Source organism: Lemur catta, chromosome 3 (assembly GCF_020740605.2).
Source record: "Lemur catta isolate mLemCat1 chromosome 3, mLemCat1.pri, whole genome shotgun sequence".
Taxonomy (NCBI): Eukaryota; Metazoa; Chordata; class Mammalia; order Primates; family Lemuridae; genus Lemur; species Lemur catta.
The window spans coordinates 43251505-43273243 of NC_059130.1; the positions used below are offsets into that span (position 1 = coordinate 43251505).

The 21739-nt window shown below is 44.7% G+C and overlaps 1 protein-coding gene across 1 annotated transcript; it reads right to left on the minus strand.

The window, feature by feature from the left end:
* Window positions 1–1687: 1687 nt before the first annotated feature.
* METTL13 (methyltransferase 13, eEF1A lysine and N-terminal methyltransferase) lies at window positions 1688–16451 on the minus strand. The gene is made up of 8 exons (XM_045547365.1): window positions 15979–16451; window positions 13874–14633; window positions 12366–12565; window positions 10722–10917; window positions 8259–8426; window positions 6435–6653; window positions 4088–4219; window positions 1688–2177 (listed from the first exon to the last, which is right to left on the minus strand). The coding sequence occupies exons 1-8, from the start codon at window positions 16129–16131 to the stop codon at window positions 1903–1905; spliced, it is 2103 nt and encodes a 700-aa protein (XP_045403321.1). The 5' UTR covers window positions 16132–16451; the 3' UTR covers window positions 1688–1902.
* Between the last annotated feature and the right edge of the window lie 5288 nt (window positions 16452–21739).

A 21739-nucleotide genomic window follows, 5' to 3' on the forward strand; every position in this document is an offset into this window, starting at 1 on the left:
AGTGTGGCTGTGCTGCCAAATGTGCTGCTCCAAACTAACACAACAGGACAGGCTGACTAGACCTTGTGCCTCTACAACCTATCCCAACACTGCACACGCTTATAGATAAGAAAGTAGAGGCCTAGCACTTTGGGAGGCTGAGGCAGGAGGATCGCTCAAGGTCAGGAGTTTGAGACCAGCCTGAGCAAGAGCGAGACCCCGTCTCTACTAAAAAATAGAAAGAAATGAATCGGACAACTAAAAATATACAGAAAAAATTAGCCGGGCATGGTGGCGCATGCCTGTAGTCCCAGCTACTCGGGAGGCTGAGGCAGAAGGATCGCTTGAGCCCAGGAGTTTGAGGCTGCTGTGAGCTAGGCTGACGCCATGGAACTCTAGCCCAGGAAACAGAGTGAGACTCTGTTTCAAAAAAAAAAAAAAGAAAGAAAGAAAGAAAGAAAGAGGACTTGCCAAGCTGAGGCCCTTGGGGTTCAAGGACATGACAAAAGGGATAATCTTCCCCTTACATGGTTCTAGGGGAGAATCCTCCTCTGAAGAAAGAGCACCAAGTATTTCTAATAGGTAAGATCTAAAAACACTACTCTGCACTCACTCCCCTTTTCATTAATGGCCTGACAACATCTTGTAAGGATGACAACCTAAGTTTGAAATACAATCCCCAACTTATGAGTTTGACTTTAAGATGGGTTTACTGGGATATTAAATGCATTTTCAACTTAGGATGGGTTTATCAGGAGGTAACCCCATCATAAGCTGAGGAGCATCTGTATGCTTCAGCTCAAGAGGCTATAGTCCATTTTAAAGGGCCCGTGGGAAGATAAGCCAGGTGGCAAATGGTGACAATGCCTATTTTCCATGGCACTGCTCATTAAATCAGCCTTGGCATAATTAGGAGAGATAAAGTTCAAGCCACTCTTGGAACCACTGGTTTAACAGTCTCAATACATGGATTAAGACTGATGCTTTGGCTCAAGTAAGATTTCGGTTTAGATATAGTTTTGGTTTAACTATCCTTTATCTCAGATTAAATGAGACAGTATACGTAAACCATTTAAAAGAATGTCCGGAACACATTAACTTTTATTATCACTCCATGTCTTTTGGCCATTCCTAAACATCTTCATCTCCACCATGGCTCTCTACACAGGGTCTGGCATGTAGCTGTCACTCAACAGATGTTGTGAGTTAATGAATGCCAAAGACTTTAGTCTGCCAGGTCTCTGCCATACATAGCCATGGGGGCAGCTACAAACACTCCCTCCACTGAGAACAGAAACAAATGACTTAGGCTACAAGATCTGGGTAGTCAAGAAAAGCTGTTAAAACCGTGGAGTGGGTTATCAGATTCCTAAAAATCGGAACAATTTTAATGGCAGCTCTCTCTGAGAGACAGAGTAGATGCTCTCTCAGATATCTCACATCCATTAAAACCCTAGTCTGTTTACAGTCTTCTGGTGTAAGAGTGTTCTACTGTCTCACTTGAGATCATTCCTACAAAAAACCAAGAGGGATAAAGCAAATAGGCAAACAAGCAAATCAGTAAAGTACAGGCGCAATCAAACTTGATTGTCTTTAGTCCTAAGGAGCTTGGCTCATGCTCATTAAGAAATGCAGCGTGTGCAAGAGGCTCCAGCAGGGAATCCTACTCAAGGACAAGGTACAGAAAGCAGATAAGCAACCCAGGTGGTACTAAAGAGGACAAGATGGGAAGGGTTCTTTTATTTTCCCAGCTCTTCAGTCAACCTCACCTCGCTGGACATACACGTAGTTGAGTTGAGTATGACACCAAGAAAAATGCAAGGCTTAAAAAGTACTGTGCATTGTATTTCTTCAATCTCTAGCAGGCCAGGAGTCCAAGGGCAGTCTAGGCAGGAAACTGAGAGGACTGCCTGGCCTCGGCGATCACACAATCTTCACGGTCTTGAGCATATCTGACAAGACGTATGTGTCATCCCACCCCCTTCCAGGTTTCTTCAGGGTCCGCTCCAAGGCCTGGGCCATTTCCAGCAGCTCTGGCGTGGCAAGTTTCTGCTCGGGCTGCAGCTGACAGAACAGGATCTCATTCACTTCATCCTCGATGCGCCGGACGTACAGGAGGGGGAACACCGCCTTGAGTCTGGCCAGCACCGAGTCCTTGAGCACCAAGTCTCGGCACACGAGGTTGAGGATAAAAACACCTGTAGGGTGGGAAAGACAGTCAAGATGACCTCAGATCAGGAGACATGTCAGAGACAAGGCTTAGCTCTGAGGAAGACACAAATTCCCGTCCCAGGGAGGCTGGTGGAATAAGAGAAAGCACCTATGCTGGCGGTGAGTTTGTGGAGAATACACAGCATACAAAGGCAGATGGAAAAAAGTATGGAAAATATGGGAACCATAAGAAAACTTCAGCCTTATTCTTGCTCTTCTGTGCTGCTAACACATTATTTTATCATTCTCCATGCCTCAGTTTCCCAAAGAATTGCTTTGAGAAAGAATTAATTAATATCCATAAGAAAGTAAAATTTACCAACTCCACAGGGATGTTACATTCTTGACATACACATCATGGAGTACTTATTAACCAACAGGGCCAAGGTTACCCTGACTGCTGACAATTAGTTCTAAGTCAACCTAGTTCACCACTGTACCTTACATCAAATCAACAGAACCGGGGGCTGTGAACATGGGGATTAAGAACGTCAGCTTTCAGGCCAGGCGCAGTGGCTCACGCCTGTAATCCTAGCACTCTGGGAGGCCGAGGCAGGTGGATTGCTTGAGGTCAGGAGTTCGAGAGCAGCCTGAGCAAGAGTGAGACCCCGTCTCTACTAAAAAAATAGAAAGAAATTATCTGGCCAACTAAAAATATATATAGAAAAAATTAGCCGGGCATGGTGGCACATGCCTGTAGTCCCAGCTACTCGGGAGGCTGAGGCAGGAGGATCTCTTAAGCCCAGGAGTTTGAGGTTGCTGTGAGCTAGGCTGACACCACGGCACTCACTCTAGCCAGGCAACAGAGCGAGACTCTGTCTCAAAAAAAAAAAAAAAAAAAAAAAACTTCAGCTTTCAAGTGACAAGAACCTGTGATGGAGCCCCAACTGGTACCTTATTTCACCTTCAAAAATCTCTCAACCTCAGTTTTCTTATCTGGAAATACACTGTTATGAAGATTAAATAACACACCACCTAGTCTGGGGCATTCAGGAAGCATTCAAGTGGTAGCTAGTGTTACCACGCCAGTGGGACTATTAACTGCTACAACCACTCTGTAAAATGGCGTGGCAGCATTTATGAAAGCCAAACATATACATAACCTATCATCCAGCAATTACAACCCTAAGTATATACCCAAGAGATCTGCAAACACAATTCCGCAAAAGGCACATACTAGAATGCCAACGGCAGCACTATTTATAGACCTAAACAGGAAACAACCCAAATACCAACAGAATGGATAAATGAATTGTGGTATAGTTATACAATACTACACAATAATAAAAATTAACAATGTAAACACAACACTGAAAATGAATTTCACAAACATCATGTTTAGTGAAAGAGCACTTTGGGAGGCTGAGGTGAGAGGAGACCTTGAAGCCAGGAGTTCAAGACCAGCCTGGGCAACATAGCAAGACTCCGTCTCTACAAAAAATTATTTGGGCATCATGGTGTGCACCTGTAGTCCCAGCTACTTGGGAGGCTGAGGCAGGAGGATGGCTTGGGCCCAGTAGTTTGAGGTTGCAGTGAGCTATGATGACAGCACTGCATTCTAGCCCAGGTGACAGACCAAAAAAAAAAAAAAAAATTAAAAATAAAAGAGTACATTCCATATGAGTCTATTTATATAAAGAGCAAAAACAAGCTAAATTAAGCTGTGCTGATAGAAGTTAAGAGAGTAGTTACCTTTGAGAGGAGGACAAGTGACTGAAAGGAGGTAAGAGGTGGACTTGTGGGGTGCTAAAAATGTTCTGTGTTTGTGCTGGCAAATGGGTGTATTCAATTTGGGGAAACTGATAGAGCTACATACTTATGTGCATTTTTCATTAAAAAGATAAATTTTTTAAAGGACCCTTCCCTTCTCCCTTTCCAACCTTTTTGTTCTCCTTACCTTCAGGAGTCAGGATGCTTTTGACCTTCTGTAGAAAAGGTTGGTCCACAAATGCTGGGGGTGGACAACTCATTCCCAGAGTTGGGTCCTTGCTGTCAACATCAAACATTATGACATCGTAGTGAGGCCATACTGGAAAGAGAAGCAAATGAGTCCTTGTCTTTTCTGGATAAAATAACGCCATTTATATTCCTACAGCCTACCTCCTCTGTACCAGTGGTGGGCAGGTGGCTAAGTCAGAAGGATGACAGGGAGGATGTGGTTTGTCTGCAAGGCGACAGACTTCAAGGACCGGAGAGGTCCTTGTCGTCAGCTTCAGCATCTCGCAGTTAAGATGGGGTGTTCCTCCACATTTAAAAGTACCTTCCAAAGGCTTTAATGGGGTCCACTTTTGCCATCGATATTATTTGGTTAAGAGTTTATCTGTACCACTGGTTTTCAACCCTGGTAGAACATTAGAATCACCTTTTGGGAAGCTTCCAGAGCTTAGAAGAATGTGGGTTACACTCCTGACCAAAAGAACCAAAAACCCAAGGGTGGAAGGGAGCAGAAGGGAAGGGAGATGGGAAGCCTCTGGTATTTTTCGTAGGTCCCCCTCAGGGTAATTCTAAATACACTCAGAGTTGAGAACCATTGATCTAGACAAAGCAGCTGACTAGGCTTTTAAGAGCTGACCCAGCAAATGGTAACTTTCACTAAACTCTGGAAACAGCACATGTTGTCTCACAGGAGAAAATGTTCTGAAATTTGAGTTAGTGCTATCTTTGCTGTTACTGAATAATAGCTGGCTCAAGTAAGAAACGATTTTGCTAAATGGGTGAGAACAAACTGAGGACAAATTAGATCTGCTCCTTATTATAATGTTACATAGTTTTTACAAGAGGTAGGTCTGCATTGCTACAAACATGTTTTTAGCAAATTTTGAGACTGTGGTAGTAATTATTCAATAATTAGTAAATATTTAATTAAGACTACTGCATGCTTATCACTGTTCATAGCATGGATCTGATTTTGGTTTCTTAGACAGAGAACATGTTGGCTCGCCGGAGTCCAAGGAAAATGATGGCCCTCATTTGTAGCCTTGAGCCTCTGATGATCTGAAAGGTTATGGTTAGAGAAGAGGGGCAGGGCCATTCAAAACTGATCTACAGACAGTAAGAGCAGCAGCACCATCCTGGACTGAGTGCCCACCACATGCCTGGCACTGTCGTAAATGCTTCACGTGGATTAGCTGTCTTGGGCTTGGGCCCCCAAACTGGCCCTAGCCTCAGAGAGGGATCCTGTGAAACTGACATGGTTAGATTCACTTCACAGTTAGTTACAATGAAGGCAGCATCTGTTCATCCCAACACCAGGCATCATCCTACCTAGGCATCCTGGTTTGCCACACCCCTACTGGAAGATATTCTAATCCAGTGAGAACCAGAGTATCTATTATGGAACGAGCAGGCCAGGAAGGGTGGCCTGAGCTCCCCAGCAGAACTGAACCAACCTAACTACCTTCTCACCGAGGGACTCAGGCTCTGGAAAGCACCAAAGTCACCAGGAGTCTATATGTATGCTACAGAAGGATGAGGGGAGTTAATGTCTCTAGTTACTTTGGAGAAAATTAATATGCCCTTTTCCTAAGTCTGGGATACAAATTATTAGAGCAAATGGAACCTTAGTTCCAGAGCTAGGAAGCTATCAAAATTCCCACTGAATAGCATCTGCACTAGAGTTTCTCAACCTCAGCACTACTGACATTCTGGGCCAGTCAACCCTCTCGTCAGTGGCTGCCCTGCACACTGCAGGATGCGTAGCAGCATCCTTAACCTCTACCCATTAGATGCCAATAGCAACATCCCCCACGCCCTGATTTGTGACAACCCCAAAACGTCTGCAGACTGTGCCAAATGCACCCTGAGGCTGTGAACCACTGATCCACACAAATGCTATTGTGCTCTATTTCTGGCTTCACCTCTAGCTGAAGGATTTATAAGAAACACCCAATACACATTTCACCTTTTCTTCTCCCTTTCTTTACCCAACTACAGACTTCAGGTTTCTTGAGATGGTGAGGATATGACAAGGTTACAGGTTAGAAGGAGGCATGTTGGTCTATTAGCACCATAAGGGCAGGAATGGTATATTTTACTTGTAGCTATGCCCCATCCCCCAACACAGTGCAAAGCACGCAGTTGGCCCTATACATTTATTGAATAAGTCTATTGACAAATGAACAGGGGAAAGACTGGGATGACGCTGATGCCAACCTCTTACAGAAAAGTTCTAGAGGACCTTACGGGCCTGACAACCTTGGATCAATCTTCTCTCAACACCCCTTCAAATGCTCCAGTAACAGTACCTTCTCCCCTTCCTGCCAGGTTGGTGATATAGTCCAGGCCGTCTGCAATGTGGACCTTCATTCGGTCACTCTGGGAGAAGCCAAACCACTGAGTGGCCACTTCCAACATGGAGGGGTCGATCTCCACGGCATCAATGCAGGACTTTGGGAAATGATCGTGGATGAAGAGGGGGAGGCTGCCCCCACCGAGGCCTACCACCAACAATGCCAGTGGAGTCTCTGTAAGAAAATACAGCATCACTTTGCCATCTGCTCACTGGAAAATTTTGTACCAGCCGCAGGGAGGGCAAAAGAGGGAGTCAGATCACTGGCTCTACTCAACAGATACAAAATTTAGAGACCTAACCTCTCTCTCTCATTCCGGAAATTTAGGAGTCAATTTGACATCTGAAAACTCAACCCTGGATTCATGATGACTAGATCCAGAGGATGCACCAGTGTGTTATTATTATGGTCCCTTAAAGATCCCAAAGCACTCAGCTGACATGGTATCGGGCCTTCACCATAAGAGTTATTGGACTCCCTCTAGGAAATGGAGGAACGATGGCCAAGCATTTGCTCATGGTTACAAGACAGTAGAGGCACAGTGCCCCTGCCCAGCTCTCAACTCAAAAGGTCATGCTGCCCTCTTAGCCCAGCCAAGCAAGGGCAATCATCCCAGTTCCATATGTCACAGGAAAACAAAGGCCCAAATCCTACCTCTAAGCACAGAGAAACCACAGCAACCACAGGCAGATCGAAGGAAGACCAGAAACAAAAGAATCACCAAAAGAAGACAGACCTTGAGGATTAAATCTAAGAACTGAGATTCTAGGCACATATATCAACACCGAGATAGACCAAAAGTACAGGGTGTTTCAAGAAGGCACATCCAGGGACTTCGGGTGAAGACAGTTACAATCACAGACAGAAACATGAACATTTTCGGTAATATGATCAGATCCAAAACTGCTATTAGTCATAAGGCTATGACTGCACTAACTATACCATGGATTTTTTTTTTAAGCAGAAATTCTAAACAGAATTGCATCTGGTGCTCAAACAATGCATTATAGAAAAGCCAGAAATTCTCCTCAAGTGCAAAGACTTTGGAGACATGATTTTTAAATGTACCCTCTACTCAGGTATGTACATATGAAAAAAGAAAGCTGAACTTAAAATCTATGCGTAAGACTGGTGGCAGGCACCCCTCCCTTCCTTAATGAAAAAAAAAGAAGCCCTTCCTATTCCTCAATATCCGCCCTAAAACTGCAACAAAGAAATTCCTCACTCTTCGCACTGAAATCTTCCCGCAGAAGAAACCCCCAGCCCCCAGCCCAGAAAACATATATAAACCCACTCAGACTTCTGGGCAGAGTGACTTTTCGGGTCTCTCTCTCTCCCGGGACCCGAAAATCTCACCCGGGCCCCACTCTCGGGACCCGTTATCCTCACCCGGGAGCGCTCCAATAAAGCCTCTTTACTTATCCCTTTCAACTCTGCTCATCTGTCTTTCTCTGGCGCCGACAAATCCCAAAAAACCTTACACTGTGTACTTTACATATCTCATTGGATAGACTACATACCTTAATTTTAAAAAGAAATAGAAGAAACAAAACTCAGATGCCAACACATTTTAAGACAATTTCAAGATTACAAATTGAGTTTGAGGCAAAAGTTACTTGGAATGCTCATTAACTTAGATGACAGCAGAGATAAAGATGAATTTATCTGCATTTGTTAGGCTGCAATCACTGTTCTTCACTACAAGACAGCTGACATCGATCATTTACTTCTGTAACCTTACATGCTCCCAACTGTGGAAGGCAGTGGCATCTCCCTTACCTAGAAGTAGCTCTGGGTTTCTCAGCAGGGCAAGGCCAGCAATCATGGCTTTGTGGTGTTCACAGCACAGGTAACTCTTATCAATGGCCTGCCCTGGGGCTGCAGGGAGGTCCTCAGGAGTATCAGCAGGCTGCTGTTTCTTCCTGTCCTTTTTCCGTTTCTTCTGAGCTACACAAGAGATGCAGATTAATAAAGTCCTATGCTTAGTACACTAATCCTCAGAAAGCAAGGCAGTGTGCTGCAGCTGGCTCGAACAGACTCAAAACAGCCAACTGTTAAATATACAGAAATTCTGCAAACTGGTTGACATCATGTTGATAGCCTGAAATTGGCCGTGATGAGGCTATTTATACCACAAAAACTGGCAAGAGTTACAACCCAGGGTCCCCACCTCCAGAGAGGTGGCTGTTAAGCATTTAACACACATATTAGATACAAGAAAGTTGGAAAAGGGAAGTGGCAAAAAGTACACTCAAAAGTCTGGGAAAATTCAACTGAGAAGCCCTAGTACCTCCCCTCTGAGAAATGCAAGACCACTAACAGGAGAAAAGTTTCCTCACAAACTCCTTTAGAGAAGGAGGTAAAGTTATCCCCTCTGTGCCAATTATGCCAGGACTTTTACTCTTTTAGCTCATCTAACAGCCTTATTTTAATAATTCAATTCTTGGCCCATGAAAACACTGAGCAGCTTAAGTGTTAAGTAAGCAGGCACAGAATCAGCAGGTGGTGCAGATAGGATTCAAACTTACGACCACCTGTCCCCAACACCTATCATCTACTATGCCACGCGGGCAGTACTACCTACCATACCGCTGAAAGGAACACATATGTTCACAGAAGGGGAGGAAGCCTATAAAAGGCCCCCTCTACTTACCCCCTGAACTGCTCCAGGATATCACACTAGACAGATGTGTGTGTCTTCGAGGGATCAGCTGCCTTCCACAGCAGCCTCGGTAACTGATGCGTAGGGGTCAGAGTGCTTTTCAGAGATGTTAAATCACTCTTCAATCTGCTCTCCTCCCTGCTCACCAATACTTACATGAGGAGAACATTCCTCCCATGAAAACAAAGTGCTACCAAAAAGGCAAGGAACTTGACAACAGTGAAAAAACCTAAAACCCAAACTGAAGGGGGCAACTTATTCTTTTAAGCAATTTTGCTGAGGTTTTAGTGAGATGAAACTGAACAGATCTGCAACCAGGATTACCAAACAATAGGGCAGGAACCCAACAATCATAGATGCACGTGGCCAGGGGAAACTCCTAAAGAAAAAAACATTCTGCTGAGAGTAACTTGATCCTGGGCTCAGGGCAAATCCAGGACCTCAAGAGTCTGAATTCTCTCTCTCCACCCTCCTCTGAGAGGCCTTGCTATGAGGACAGCGTGGTCAGACAAAGGGACCAAGTGGGAATCGGGAAAGCTAATTTCAGCTTTCGTCCCTGATCCCTGTGCCTCAAAGGGAAGTTGCACTGGAGAAGGGGAGGAGAGGAGCACTCACTTTTTAACTTTATACATCTGTACTTTTGAATTGATTACGATGAACAAGTGTTGCTATTACAATACAAACATACACTCCCAGTGAAAAACAGGTAAAACAAACTATTGAGACCCCCATCAGTGGGAGTTTCTGAGCAGCACTGGGAAACCACTTAAAGGGATCCTAGAGATGATTTGTATCTACACTGTCAATTATTGCAGCCGCAAGCCAGACACTTGTGGCCATTTAAACATAAATGTAAATTAATGAGAATTAAAGAAAATTAAAAATTCAGTTCCTCAGTCACACCAGCCACATTCCCAGTGCCCAGCATCACATGTGGCTAGTGGCAAACATAATGTAAGCTCAGATATTAAACATGTCCCCGTCACAGACAGCTCTACTGAACAGCACTGGACTAGGTGGCCTCTAAGGCACCCAGCAACCCTAAAACCTTGAGACGGGTGATGGGGGCTCACCTCACAGAGGCCCACTGAAATAATATATAGTCATATACAATATACAAACAATGGAGCAACTTATAAAACGGATGTCTTTAAACTGAAAGCATTAAAGCGATTATCACATTTATTTGGTTCCACCACCCCCACTCCTTATCATGTCAGAGCCAGGCTTTGCTCAGGAACAGAACACACACCTCTACTCTGCTTATCGCCACTCACACCCTAAAAGCCCAGAAGGTAGAAGGAAAACCCCCAGAGCCTGGGCTCTGTCCTTTTTAAAGATGCTAGATCACTTTTTAACATGCTCTCCTTCTCGTTCACCAACACTTCCATGAAGGAGAACATTCCTCCCGTGAGAACACAGTGCTATCAGGAAGACAAGACACTGACCCTGGTTGCAGGGCACAGGTACCCAGGTCTGTCCTATATCTCAGCCAAGCTCCCGGGTCTTTCTGGCCACCCAAAATTCAGAGTCTGAGCCACGGCCACTTGGGTCCCACCACTGTGCCTATGACGCCTCACCTCTGTGAGACACATCCTTCAGCAGCCTGGCTTCTGACTGCACCACGTTCCTGTTGCTGAGGAAGATCAGCCGCCGGAAGAATCGCTTGTCACCACCTTGCACGTCCTCGATGACGTAGTCGCCACTCATGGGGCTGCGGTCTTGATGCTGAACGGTCCGGACCCCGATGTCCCCACCCACAGACAGAAAGGGCACCTGAAAGTACATCCAGAGATGTGGTCAAAACACCAGCTCAATTAAGAAACTTGAGAAATTATAACCCCTTCCCTTTGTGTGTATATGAGAAATCCCCATATCAAGGTTCTGGACAACTCCAAAGGTTTGCCGTTCTGTTAAAGCACTTTTCTGGGGCCTTTGAACAGATCTCAAAAGGTTTAATTCACCTTTTGAAAATCAGATAAACACATAAAGATCGATCTCCCAAACCACTAGTGATATGCAGTTGGTTCTGCCCAAGAAAAATGTAAGTTTCTCAACAGTAACTTCTAAAAGAACTCTCAACAGTCCAGGATAATGAAAGCCAGAGGGAACCCTCCGGAAGGGGCTGTGATTATGAGAAGGAATCTAGACAAGGATAAAGATAACAAAAACCATGGAGGAAACAACCACTCCAAATTTGAAGAAATTTCTCCCTTCCCCTAGTCATTCTTGTCTCTTTTCCCATTTTTCTAAACTTTGGGGGAAAAAAAGATATTTTTTCCCCCTAAGCTTTTCTACTCCCTCCCCCATCTTTACATCTATTTCTTTTTGAAGTCCTGTAAGAGTATTTAATAATCATCAGTATCTCCTGACTTTGCAGACACAGGCATTGGTGAGAACAGGTCACAAATGAAGCTCCCCAGAGGAACTGGGCCTCTCTGAAATAAGTTTCTCTGATGGACACCAACCCCCAAGTCTGCCAGGAAGAATCAAACACACATTCATCTGTAAACACAAATCAGCCTAGCGCACAGAACCACAGGCCAGGAACCTGGAAGCCAGGGTTCTTTTTTTCAGATCTGTTACTATATTGCACCAAGCCTCCAGGTACCTTGACTTTTCCACCTATCAAGACGGATAAACTCCTTACCATAAAGTTCTTGAAGTAAAGGCACCTGTCAGTTACTCATGGTGACCGGGATGGCACAAAACAGATGGTGTTAACTGATAATACCATATCACCATTTTGGCAAAAACCTTCAGTTTCCTTAACAGTAAAACACCAGACCAGTAATGCTAATATCCTGAAAATTATGCTGAGCTGTTCTGGCCCTTTCCCATTTATACCCTCAGATAATGATAATTCTAGGAAGCAAAATAGCCAAAGAAGTCCAGTTCAAAAGTGGGGAAGGAGAAACCCACAGTTGGAACGATGTGCAATATGAAGAGCCGGAGGCTGCCTGATGTAGAGCATCTCCTTCGTGCCCTCTCTACGGAGTTCAAGAGGCCCCCAGACACAGATGCTACTGTGCCTGCCTTCCTCTCACTGCCTGGGGCAAGGGAAAGTGTTTTGCTGCCCATTTAACTCTTACCTGCTGACACCTCTCCAGGATCAAACTAGGGTCACAGACTCTAGTCCTAACTCCTTCCAAGGATCCCTCTGCCTTCCTTGCTGCTAATAGGATTTCAGAGACCCGTGAACGCTACTGCCAAAGCTCTCTTACCTGCTGCTGGGCGGGCATGCCAGCCGGGGCCAGCTCCATGACTCTAGCTGACAGCTCGGCTTGGATGGTGTCCATGCCTTTGTACTGTTGACCTCGGTGAAGGGCCACTGTGATGAGCCTCCTGAAACCTGCGCTGGCCGCCAGCTGTTTCCGGCCCTCCTCCATGCCAAAAAGCCACTCGGTCTCCCGGCCTTGGGGGACTAGAAAAAGGGGCTTGGTTACAGAGAATCCAGGGAAGAATGTTCAAGTCCACAACCAATATGATGGCCCATGTGGGGGAGAAACAGTCCATGTCCAAGACCAGCACTGACCCCAACTGTGACCCTTTAGTACACTGTTCCCTAGTGCACATCACCCAGAGTAAAGCAGCCCGTCAGACATGAAGCAGGACCAAGGGTAGATGAGAAGTGTGGGCATGTCTATAGGGGAGGGAGGCAGGCACCTGCAAGAAAAATAGCAGTAATAACAATGCCAGGCATGACTCCAAGCAATTAACAAACATAAACTAATGGAACCCTCACAATAGCCCAAGGTGCGTTTTTACAAATGAGGAAATGGAGGCACAGAAGTTCACACAGCTAGTAAACAGTGAAGCTGGGACTCAAACCCAGGCAGTCTAGCCCCTGACTCCATGCTTGTATCCACTGCACTACTCACTCCCACAGGTGGACAGTTAGGATTATCAAATACTCAGAAAAATGCTCAGTCATCAGGAAACAAATTACGGTAATACCATGACCATAAACACTTCACAAATGTCTAGAATTTTCTGAAAACATTTCTTCATACTATCTCTTTTGATTCTTATTAAGGTAAATCTGGTATCATTTACTTCTTTCAATAATAACACCTAATATTTATAAAGCACTTATCACATGCCAGACACCATTTCTAAGAACTTTTGCAGTTCTCACAACTACACAAGAGAGTTGCATTCTCACTTTATAGATGAGGAAACCAAGGCACAGAAAGAAAAGTAACTGCTCAATATCGCACCTTCAGGAAGTGACTGAGCCAGAGCTGGAACCCAGTCTGGTTCCGGAGCTCACTATTTTAGCTGCTACTCTGTACTGGCTCTCTAATTCTGCAGAGAAGCACAGCAACTTCCTCAGGTCCCACAGCTCCCAGGCTAGAGCTGGGACTAGAATCCATGTTTTAGACTAGCTAGTCCAGCATTGCTTCCATTACTCCATGCTACAAAGTAACTAACATCTCTATGGAATGTGTGACCTGCCTAAATTTCTCTCTACTTTCTTTCCTCCCTACCGACCCACCCCATTCTCACACATCATCCAGCCTTTGCAGTGGAAGATGAAAAGGAAGAAAGCCTCAAATCTAAGAGCTATTACTCCCCCTTCATTATGCCTTGACTAGTCTAATCCTCTGGAAGTACAACCCCCTGCAAGATAAAATCAGCTAAGACACACCCATCCACCAAAGCCCAAGCCCACGCCCCAGCCCCTGTAAGCCAGCCCCTCCCAGGAAGAGAGGGAGCAATCCCAACTCACTGATGAAAATGGCAAAATGACTGTCCCGCGATGGTTTCACAGTGGGGCTGTCCACCACGTAGAGGGTGTAGCGTGGCTCCCCCGTATCCCCATCGCACAAGTCCAGGGACACACTCCCCAGCCCGGCCTTGCGGTGCAGCTGGCTGCAGAGCCAGGCATACTGCTGCCGCTCACGCACCGCCTCGGCCAGCCGCTCGGCACTCTCCAGCCGCACAGGCTTGCCCTGCTCCTGAGTACACAGCTCAAAGATCTGAAGGGCAGAGCCAGGGACTGGCCTGAACTTGGTCATGATGAAGGCAAAGACAGGCAGGGAGAACTGAGGCTCTGCTTCCAACACCTGGTCCTGGCTGTTGGCCACTTGGTGCACCCTCACCATCCACCCCTCCCGAGAGAAGTGACCCACTGCTTTCTTCAGGATGTGAGCCTGAGCCAGGGAGATGCAGAGGTAGCGACCGCCCACCTGCAGGACACGGCCAACCTCAGCCAGCATCCTGTCCACCTGTTGCAGGGTCTTCTCCTCCTCATCTGTCAGGACAGCGTCCAGGGTGCCCTTGTCCAACACCACCTGGAACGAGGCATCAGGAAACTCCATCTGCGTCATGTCCATTTTCAGGAAGCTCATCTGGGGCCGTCGGCTGGCGTTGCGCTCCCTCATTTGCTTGATGACGACCTCACTGATGTCAATGTTCACTATCTCCCGATAGCCCACATCGTACAGCTGCTCACTCAGCTCTGAGTTGCCGCACCCAATCACCAGCACCTGGGGAAAAAAATCATAAGCAAGATGGAGGTGATCAGGCAAAGAAATATGCTTCAGACACTTCAAGGAATCAAGTCTTGCCTTGGCTGTTACGTGTTTTCAGAAGGTGGAAATGCTATTGTCAGGAAGAGAGAAACGTTACAGAGTTGATTCTGGACTCCATCTTGAAACACCACAAGGGTCTCACTAGTGATAACCACATTCAGCCACAATACAGGTTATCTGAGAATGGACTTTGTGTTGCACAAATTATTCATTGTTGTTCTTTTCTCTGAAACATTCGTTTTTTACACAAGAATTAATAGTAAGTTACAGAATTCAAACACAGGGTTACAGTTGAAATCTCTTATTTGTTTTACTGTTGAAATCCCAGGCCTGTAATAACCCTTTTTCTCAATCCACTCATGCCTTTAGCTCCACTAGACAATAAACTACATTTTGTGAGGATTCACATCTCACTCCCATCACAGATTCCATTCCATGATATTTAGATATTTTCTAAAGCCAAACTTAAAGTACACATTGTTGCCTTCCTCTCTAGGGAACAAACTCCCATTCATCCTTCGAAATTCTGCTCCTACGTCACCATCTCTGGAAAAGTATGGTACAAAGAGAAGTGCGTGAGTTTTGGAGCCAGACTGGCCTGAGTTTAAATCCTCATGTGACCTCAGGCAAAAAACTGGCTTCCAAAGCCTCAGTCTCCTCATCTGTAAAATGCATGCATAACCACTCGCCAGAGTTTATGATGACAATTTGAAGACTGCACAGCCACATACACAGTATCCAGCATAAGGCTTGGCACAGAAAGCTTCCTCCACAAATGTTAGTTTTCTACCCTTCTTCCTTCGGTACCTCCAGTATAATCCCACCTCTACCAAACCTATTATTTTACCTAAACGTTTCACTTTTGGAATGTTTGCAGGGTTTATGCCTTAATGCTCTTGTAGCTTAAGGGCTGAGCACAGTGCCTGGAACTCAAAGAGCACTCAGCAACTACTTGATAAACAAATCTATCCTCGATGAAGCCACACGTGCAGCCTGTCCCACAGGAGTGCACAGTGCCAGAAGAGCACATTGTCAGACGGTGACATCTAGATTGGATTACTAAAGAAATCACTCTTCCAAGTAGGGTTATTAATTCAAGGATGACCTGGGGCGGGAGATTGCTGTCGTAGAACCTATAAGGGAATATTCTAAAGTTGTCTTTTCGCTGGAATAATGCATGGAATCCCGAAAATATGCGTCCATCTAGGGGCCCCCACGCCTGCCACAGTCCAAGGACAAGATTACTATTATCAGTTCCCACCTTCCCGAGCACACACGGCTGCAGGGCCGCCCTCCTTACCTTTTCCCTGGGCTTGATGTATTTGTGTAGCACCTCGCACAGTTCCAGGTAGGTTCCATACCACTCGAAAGCTTTCTTTCCTCGCTGCTGGAAGAACTTCTCCCAATAGTCAACGGAGCCAAACTCCTTGGAGCTTTTAGGTAAGAGGTTCATGTTCCCACTGCCGAGCTGCGTCTTCAAGGCTCCCTACTCGCTGTGATGGACCATCTGAGGGGCTCACCCACACGCGGGCTCCGGGACACTGCAGTGGTAATTCTTTCCACAAACAGCCACATTGATTTGTTCCCCCGCTGAAAACCCAAAGGGATGAGCCTTCCAGAGCAAACGCACGCAAGAGTCACTGAGTCTAACACACACTCACCCCTTCCTCCGCGCCGACAGCCCCAGCCCCACGTGCAGAGCCCCCCCACTTCTTGGGAGTGAGGTTTCGGAACCCACCTACCATATCCGGGTGCGAGGCCTCGTGATTGGTCGGCCGCCTGGACCATCCCAGCAACTCATTGGTCACTGCTTTTTGTTTCTGGCACCTCACTGGCTGCGACCCGCTCGCCTCCCGCCGCAGGCTGTGTCGCAGGCGCCGGGCGCTTCCTGGCGGGGCGGGGGGCGGGGCGCGGGCCGGAAGAGGCCGGGTCTCCCTGCGCCCCAGCCGGCGTCCGGGCGCCGCGCGAGGGCGGCCTTCCCGGGGCTTAGCGATCCAGCCGCCGCGGGGAGCGCGCAGGCTTCACGGGGTTCTGTGTTCGCTTGTTCTCGGAGCTGGCCTCATCACTGACTCTGACCTTGTTTTTAAATTTTTTAAATATTTAGTAGACAGGGGGTCTTTTGCTCGTCTCAAACTTCTGAGTTCAAGCGATCCGCGCGCCCGCCTCCTCCTTCCGGAGTGCCGGGATTGCCGGCGGAGCCACCGCGCCCGGCCGCCGACTCTGGTCTTAAGCCACCCAAGAGCACAGCGTGGAGGGGGCTGGGAACGAAAAACCATGTAGGTTAGAAACGAGGCAGGCAATGAGTAGGGCCAGTCCGTCGTAAAAGAACTGCACATTCTAACCATGTTATCTTCCGCATCCCTTCCACCACCACCGCCCCCCGTCGTACTTTGCCACCTCACTTGTATAATTCAGGTTTCATTTGGAGGAAGGTGGCACTTAGCTGTACTTTTTCTGCACCCAAATCCAGGATTCCACTATGAATAGCGTAATAACGTGAAAATTCAGGAGGAAAGAGTAACAACTAGGTAGTGAGAGGTGCTCCCTCGCTCTTCCTTCTCCCCGCAAAGCACAGAAGGCAGACTTTAAGACTTTCACTTTAATAATTGGCCTCCTTAGGTTGTCATCCTGACGTTATTTATAACTGCTTATTTTATGTGTTTGATAAACATACTGTACTTTCAGATGTTCATGTTACACTGATACCCTGAGGAAGTTCCTGTGAAGAGCACTGTTTTAAAAAGATTAAATATGTGCACCACTGGGCCTTTCACACTGTGGTAAATTGCAGGGGAATATACACATTGAGGAGGGTAGATAGGCTTGGAATTGAGATAGCTAGGTAGATTATTAATAAATAGATTTAAGTGGATCTCAACTTTGGCTTAAAAGATTGTTTCTCAAACTTTGTCATGCATTAGAATCACCTGCAGGACTTCTTAAAACACAGATTGCTGAACCTCATCCCCAGAGTTCTGATTCATCAGGTCAGGGGCGAGGCCCGGGGATTTGCTTTTCTAACAAGTTCCCAGGTGATGCCGATAGTGTTGGTCTGGGAACCACACTTTGAAACCCACTGTTTTAAAATATAATTAAGAGATAAGTCAACATGAATATGGTTCCAAATTCACGATTTTAAGAAGTTAATCTAAATGCCCTTTACGAGTAACATCAAAAAAATCTGTTTTCATGCTCCCCTCACTGAGTTCACATTGTTTCTTTTCTACTCAAAATAAGGAGAACTGCATTTATGTTGTTTAAAATGCAAACCTAACATTTAATATTTGTCAATATGCTTTTACAAAAGTAAATCCTAAATTACTAAGCTTTGTTAAAAAAAAAAAAAACTGGAAGGAGCCTTTGAGATGGCTTCAGCTACTACATCACGCAAGATTCCTAATGGGTGAGATGTGGGTTCTTTCAGAAACCACTTATTGAGAGCTGAGGGCATCACTTGTGCTTTAAGTGCTGCACAATACCAAAGAAGCGCACAACCATAGCCTCTGCTTCCTCCCCACAAGGCTTTATTCAATTCAACAAACATTTGAATTGTCTAATATGAGCCAATCACTGTGTTAGAAACTAAGGATGTGTGGTAAGCAAAGCAATCACATAGAAGACACATGAAACAATTACAAAAATAATCTGTAATGGGGTTGTGATAAGTGCTGTGAAGAAGTATAAAATTCCATGATAGCAGATAACTTTGAGACTTCTGATCTAGGGGCGAGCAGAGAAGGCTTCCCTGAGGAAGGGACGAAAAGTCTATATCATCTGACTATTTTGGTAAACACTGAACAGCTGAACTTCTTCCAATACTACCAACATGACAAAGGTAAACAAGAAGCACGGTTCACCCTCCAGAAGCCTTTACAAGAACTTTTGGGTGCTTCTTTCCCCTGTCTCCATCATCCTTTCTATTGAGGGCATGGTATTGACAATAGAAGTGATTTCTATCATGGCCAAGGCTCCAGCCCTTTATCTGATGCCTTAACAATATAATTACTGTTTGCAGTGTTTTTCAGGCCAAGAGAGTGACTTACCTATCTCCATCTGTGCCTGCCTCCTTTCTTTGAGCATAAGAACCCAGTAACCAGAGCACTTTAAGCTAAAACATGCTAGAGGTTTTCTAAAATTTTGGGAATGACTAACACAGAAATATTTTAGATACATTGTAACATTTGACTCAAGCATTAGTCTTTTAAAATACTTATTGGAAACTTATTTCCCTCAAGGTTTAACAATGAAATATGTGATAGGTATGTGTTATCATTAGTATAGTTGGTTGTTAATTTAAGCCAATTAGATGTTAAAATGCTTTGGGTTTTATTAGGATCCCCAGAGTGGTTACCAGTATGATTTAAAATGCAAACTGAGTTTAGATAAAGCCATTCAATATTGTGGAGCTATTTACTAAAAATATAAATCTAGACTGCTGTATATATAATTTGCAGTTAGACTTAATTGAAACATACTCATAAGGGTTTTGGTAACAATATTCAATTAATTGATTATTGCTAAGATTAATTGCAAAATAAAGAATGTGAAGTAAAAAGCATCTCTGATTATTTAGGGTGCAGAGGATGGGAGAGAGCATTTATAGGCAGAATAATACTCCTCCAAAGATGTCCCTGTCCTAATCCCCAGAACCTGTGAATGTCAGGTTACATGGCCAAGGGGAATTAAGGCTGTAGATGGAATTAAGGATGCAAATCAGCTGATGTTAGAATAGGGCAATTAGCCTAGATTATCTAAGTGGGCTCAGTGTAATCATGAGGTCCTTTAAAGTAGAAGAGGGAAAACCAGAGAGACAGTAGTAGCCTGAGAAGGGCTTGGCCCTGGCCTGACGTTACTAGCTTTGAAGATGGAAGGAGAGGGCCATGAACCAAGGAAAGTGGGTGGCCTCTAGAAGCTGGAAAAGGAAAGGAAACTGGCCCTCCTGCATGAGCCTCCAAAAGGAAGACAGCCCTGTTAACACCTTGATTTTAGTTCATCGAGAACTATGTCAGACTTCTGACTGCCTGATCTGTAAGATAATAAATTTGTATTGTTTATGGCACTAAGGTTTTAGTAATTTGTTACAATAACAATAGAAAACTAATCCAGAACATAAACATGAGAAGTTGGGGCAGAAGGTTACAGTGGGCAGAAAACAGCAGAAGATAAAATTAGAAACTGAGGTCAAAAGCAGGTTTTGAGGAGTCTTCTGTTCCAAGCATTTAGCTTCAGTCTGTCAAGGTTACTAGAAGCCAGTGGAGCACCAGGGTCATCACAGTTAGAACTAATCTGAGAGATGTTCTCGGGAGGACTGACACTTGAAGACTTATTGAACACGGAGCAAAAGACTAAAGGCCTCAAAATGGCTTCCACATTGGCCTCTGATGACTGAGGAAATAGTCTACAGAAAGAAATGGGGAAGGAGAAAAAGGCGTTATATGTAGAACTGTTACTTGAAAGGAATTTAGAAGTCATCATGCTACTAAAATCCAGAGCCAGAGCTAAAAGCCAGTCTCCCCACCCTGCATACCTATCCCAGGGCTCATACCCTTCTCACATTCTGTTGGTATCCAATTGAATTAATAGTCCAAGACATGAAAATGTTTCATGAGTGGGATGCAAAATTAAAAGGGAATCGCTGCTTGGTGTACAGGGAGTGGCTCATATAAGGCTGGAAACGATTTCATATTGGAAATGTTAGCAAACGGATTTGTTTTCCACATTTGAGAAGAAATGAATGTTCTGTGTCTTGGGATAATGGAGGGCAGTCATAACATCCCAGGGTAATATACCATTTTATTAGCTGGGTGTCAACACTTTCTTGAAGTTGTTGTTGACCTGAGAAGTTATTCTCAAGCTGATGTTGCATTCTTAAGATTGGGATGATCATAATAGTATTTTTTAGTTTGTATAGCACTTGCAATTTGCCAAGAATTTTTCTTGTACATTACTTTGAATTCACGGGAAGGAGGTTCAGGGGTGCAGAGTTAATTTTTACATTGGCCGGTTTGACCCCTTTGCTTGGGAGAATGTCAGCTTGTACAAGATCAGTAAATTAATATCTTAGAAGATGATTACACACTGCTTTCTTAAATGTATATGTGTATATATACACACATACCCCTACCTATACATATATAATTGAGGCAAAACTCCAATTGAATAAACATAATTGAAAAAGTTATATATGACTAATTGAGTGAATTTAGCCATGACTGCCTCTGGGTATTATATTTGATTCCCAGGAGTCCCTTTGTTCAGTAGTTTCCTACTCTGCCACTGAGACATCTGTAGATGCACTGGTTTCCTCACACCCATGGACTGCAAGGCATTTATATAGGGCATATCATACATGGTAAGTTGCTTGCCTTTGGGGCCAGCGGGCAACATTTTGAAAGCTGGAAAGCCAGGGAAGATGAGGAAATGATGAGAAGGTTGCAGCCTGTGCCCGATATATTGAACCCTCACGAGGGGGCGTACAAGGCCTACTTTTGGCCATCTTTGTTTATTGCAACCCACATACTGGGGAAAATTACAAGGCTCAACTGTTACAATGTTTTCTTCATAATTTTATTCTGAACATCAGTTCCTCTGCAGGAAAAGAAAAAAATAGCCCCTTGGAAAACAACTTGTTTTCCTCTTAAACTCTAGCACTCAGCACCATCACCCATGAGCATCTCATATATCCCGTATTTTTGGATGATATCTGTCCTCAGCCCATAACAATATTTTTCCACCACGAAGGTAATGGATTTAAAATCAGCATTTAATAAATAAATTCACTAAGTACTCCACCCAAGGTATTTTTTTAACATTCAGATCCAGAGCCCTCAATGAAACCAGGAGAACAAAATTCCCTTTAGTCCAACAAAAAAGTTATAGTTATATGTAATCGTTCTCTAAAACTAAAACTATTTTCTTGCCATGGAGTTTGCAAGAATGGCCTTTTCCTAAAAAGAATTTCAAATTATGGGACCAAAACTTTTTACTGTCCTCAATCCTTCTTACCTTTAAATGGTATATCTTTATCCTCATTGTTCTGACACACAGTAGAAGTTTTTACC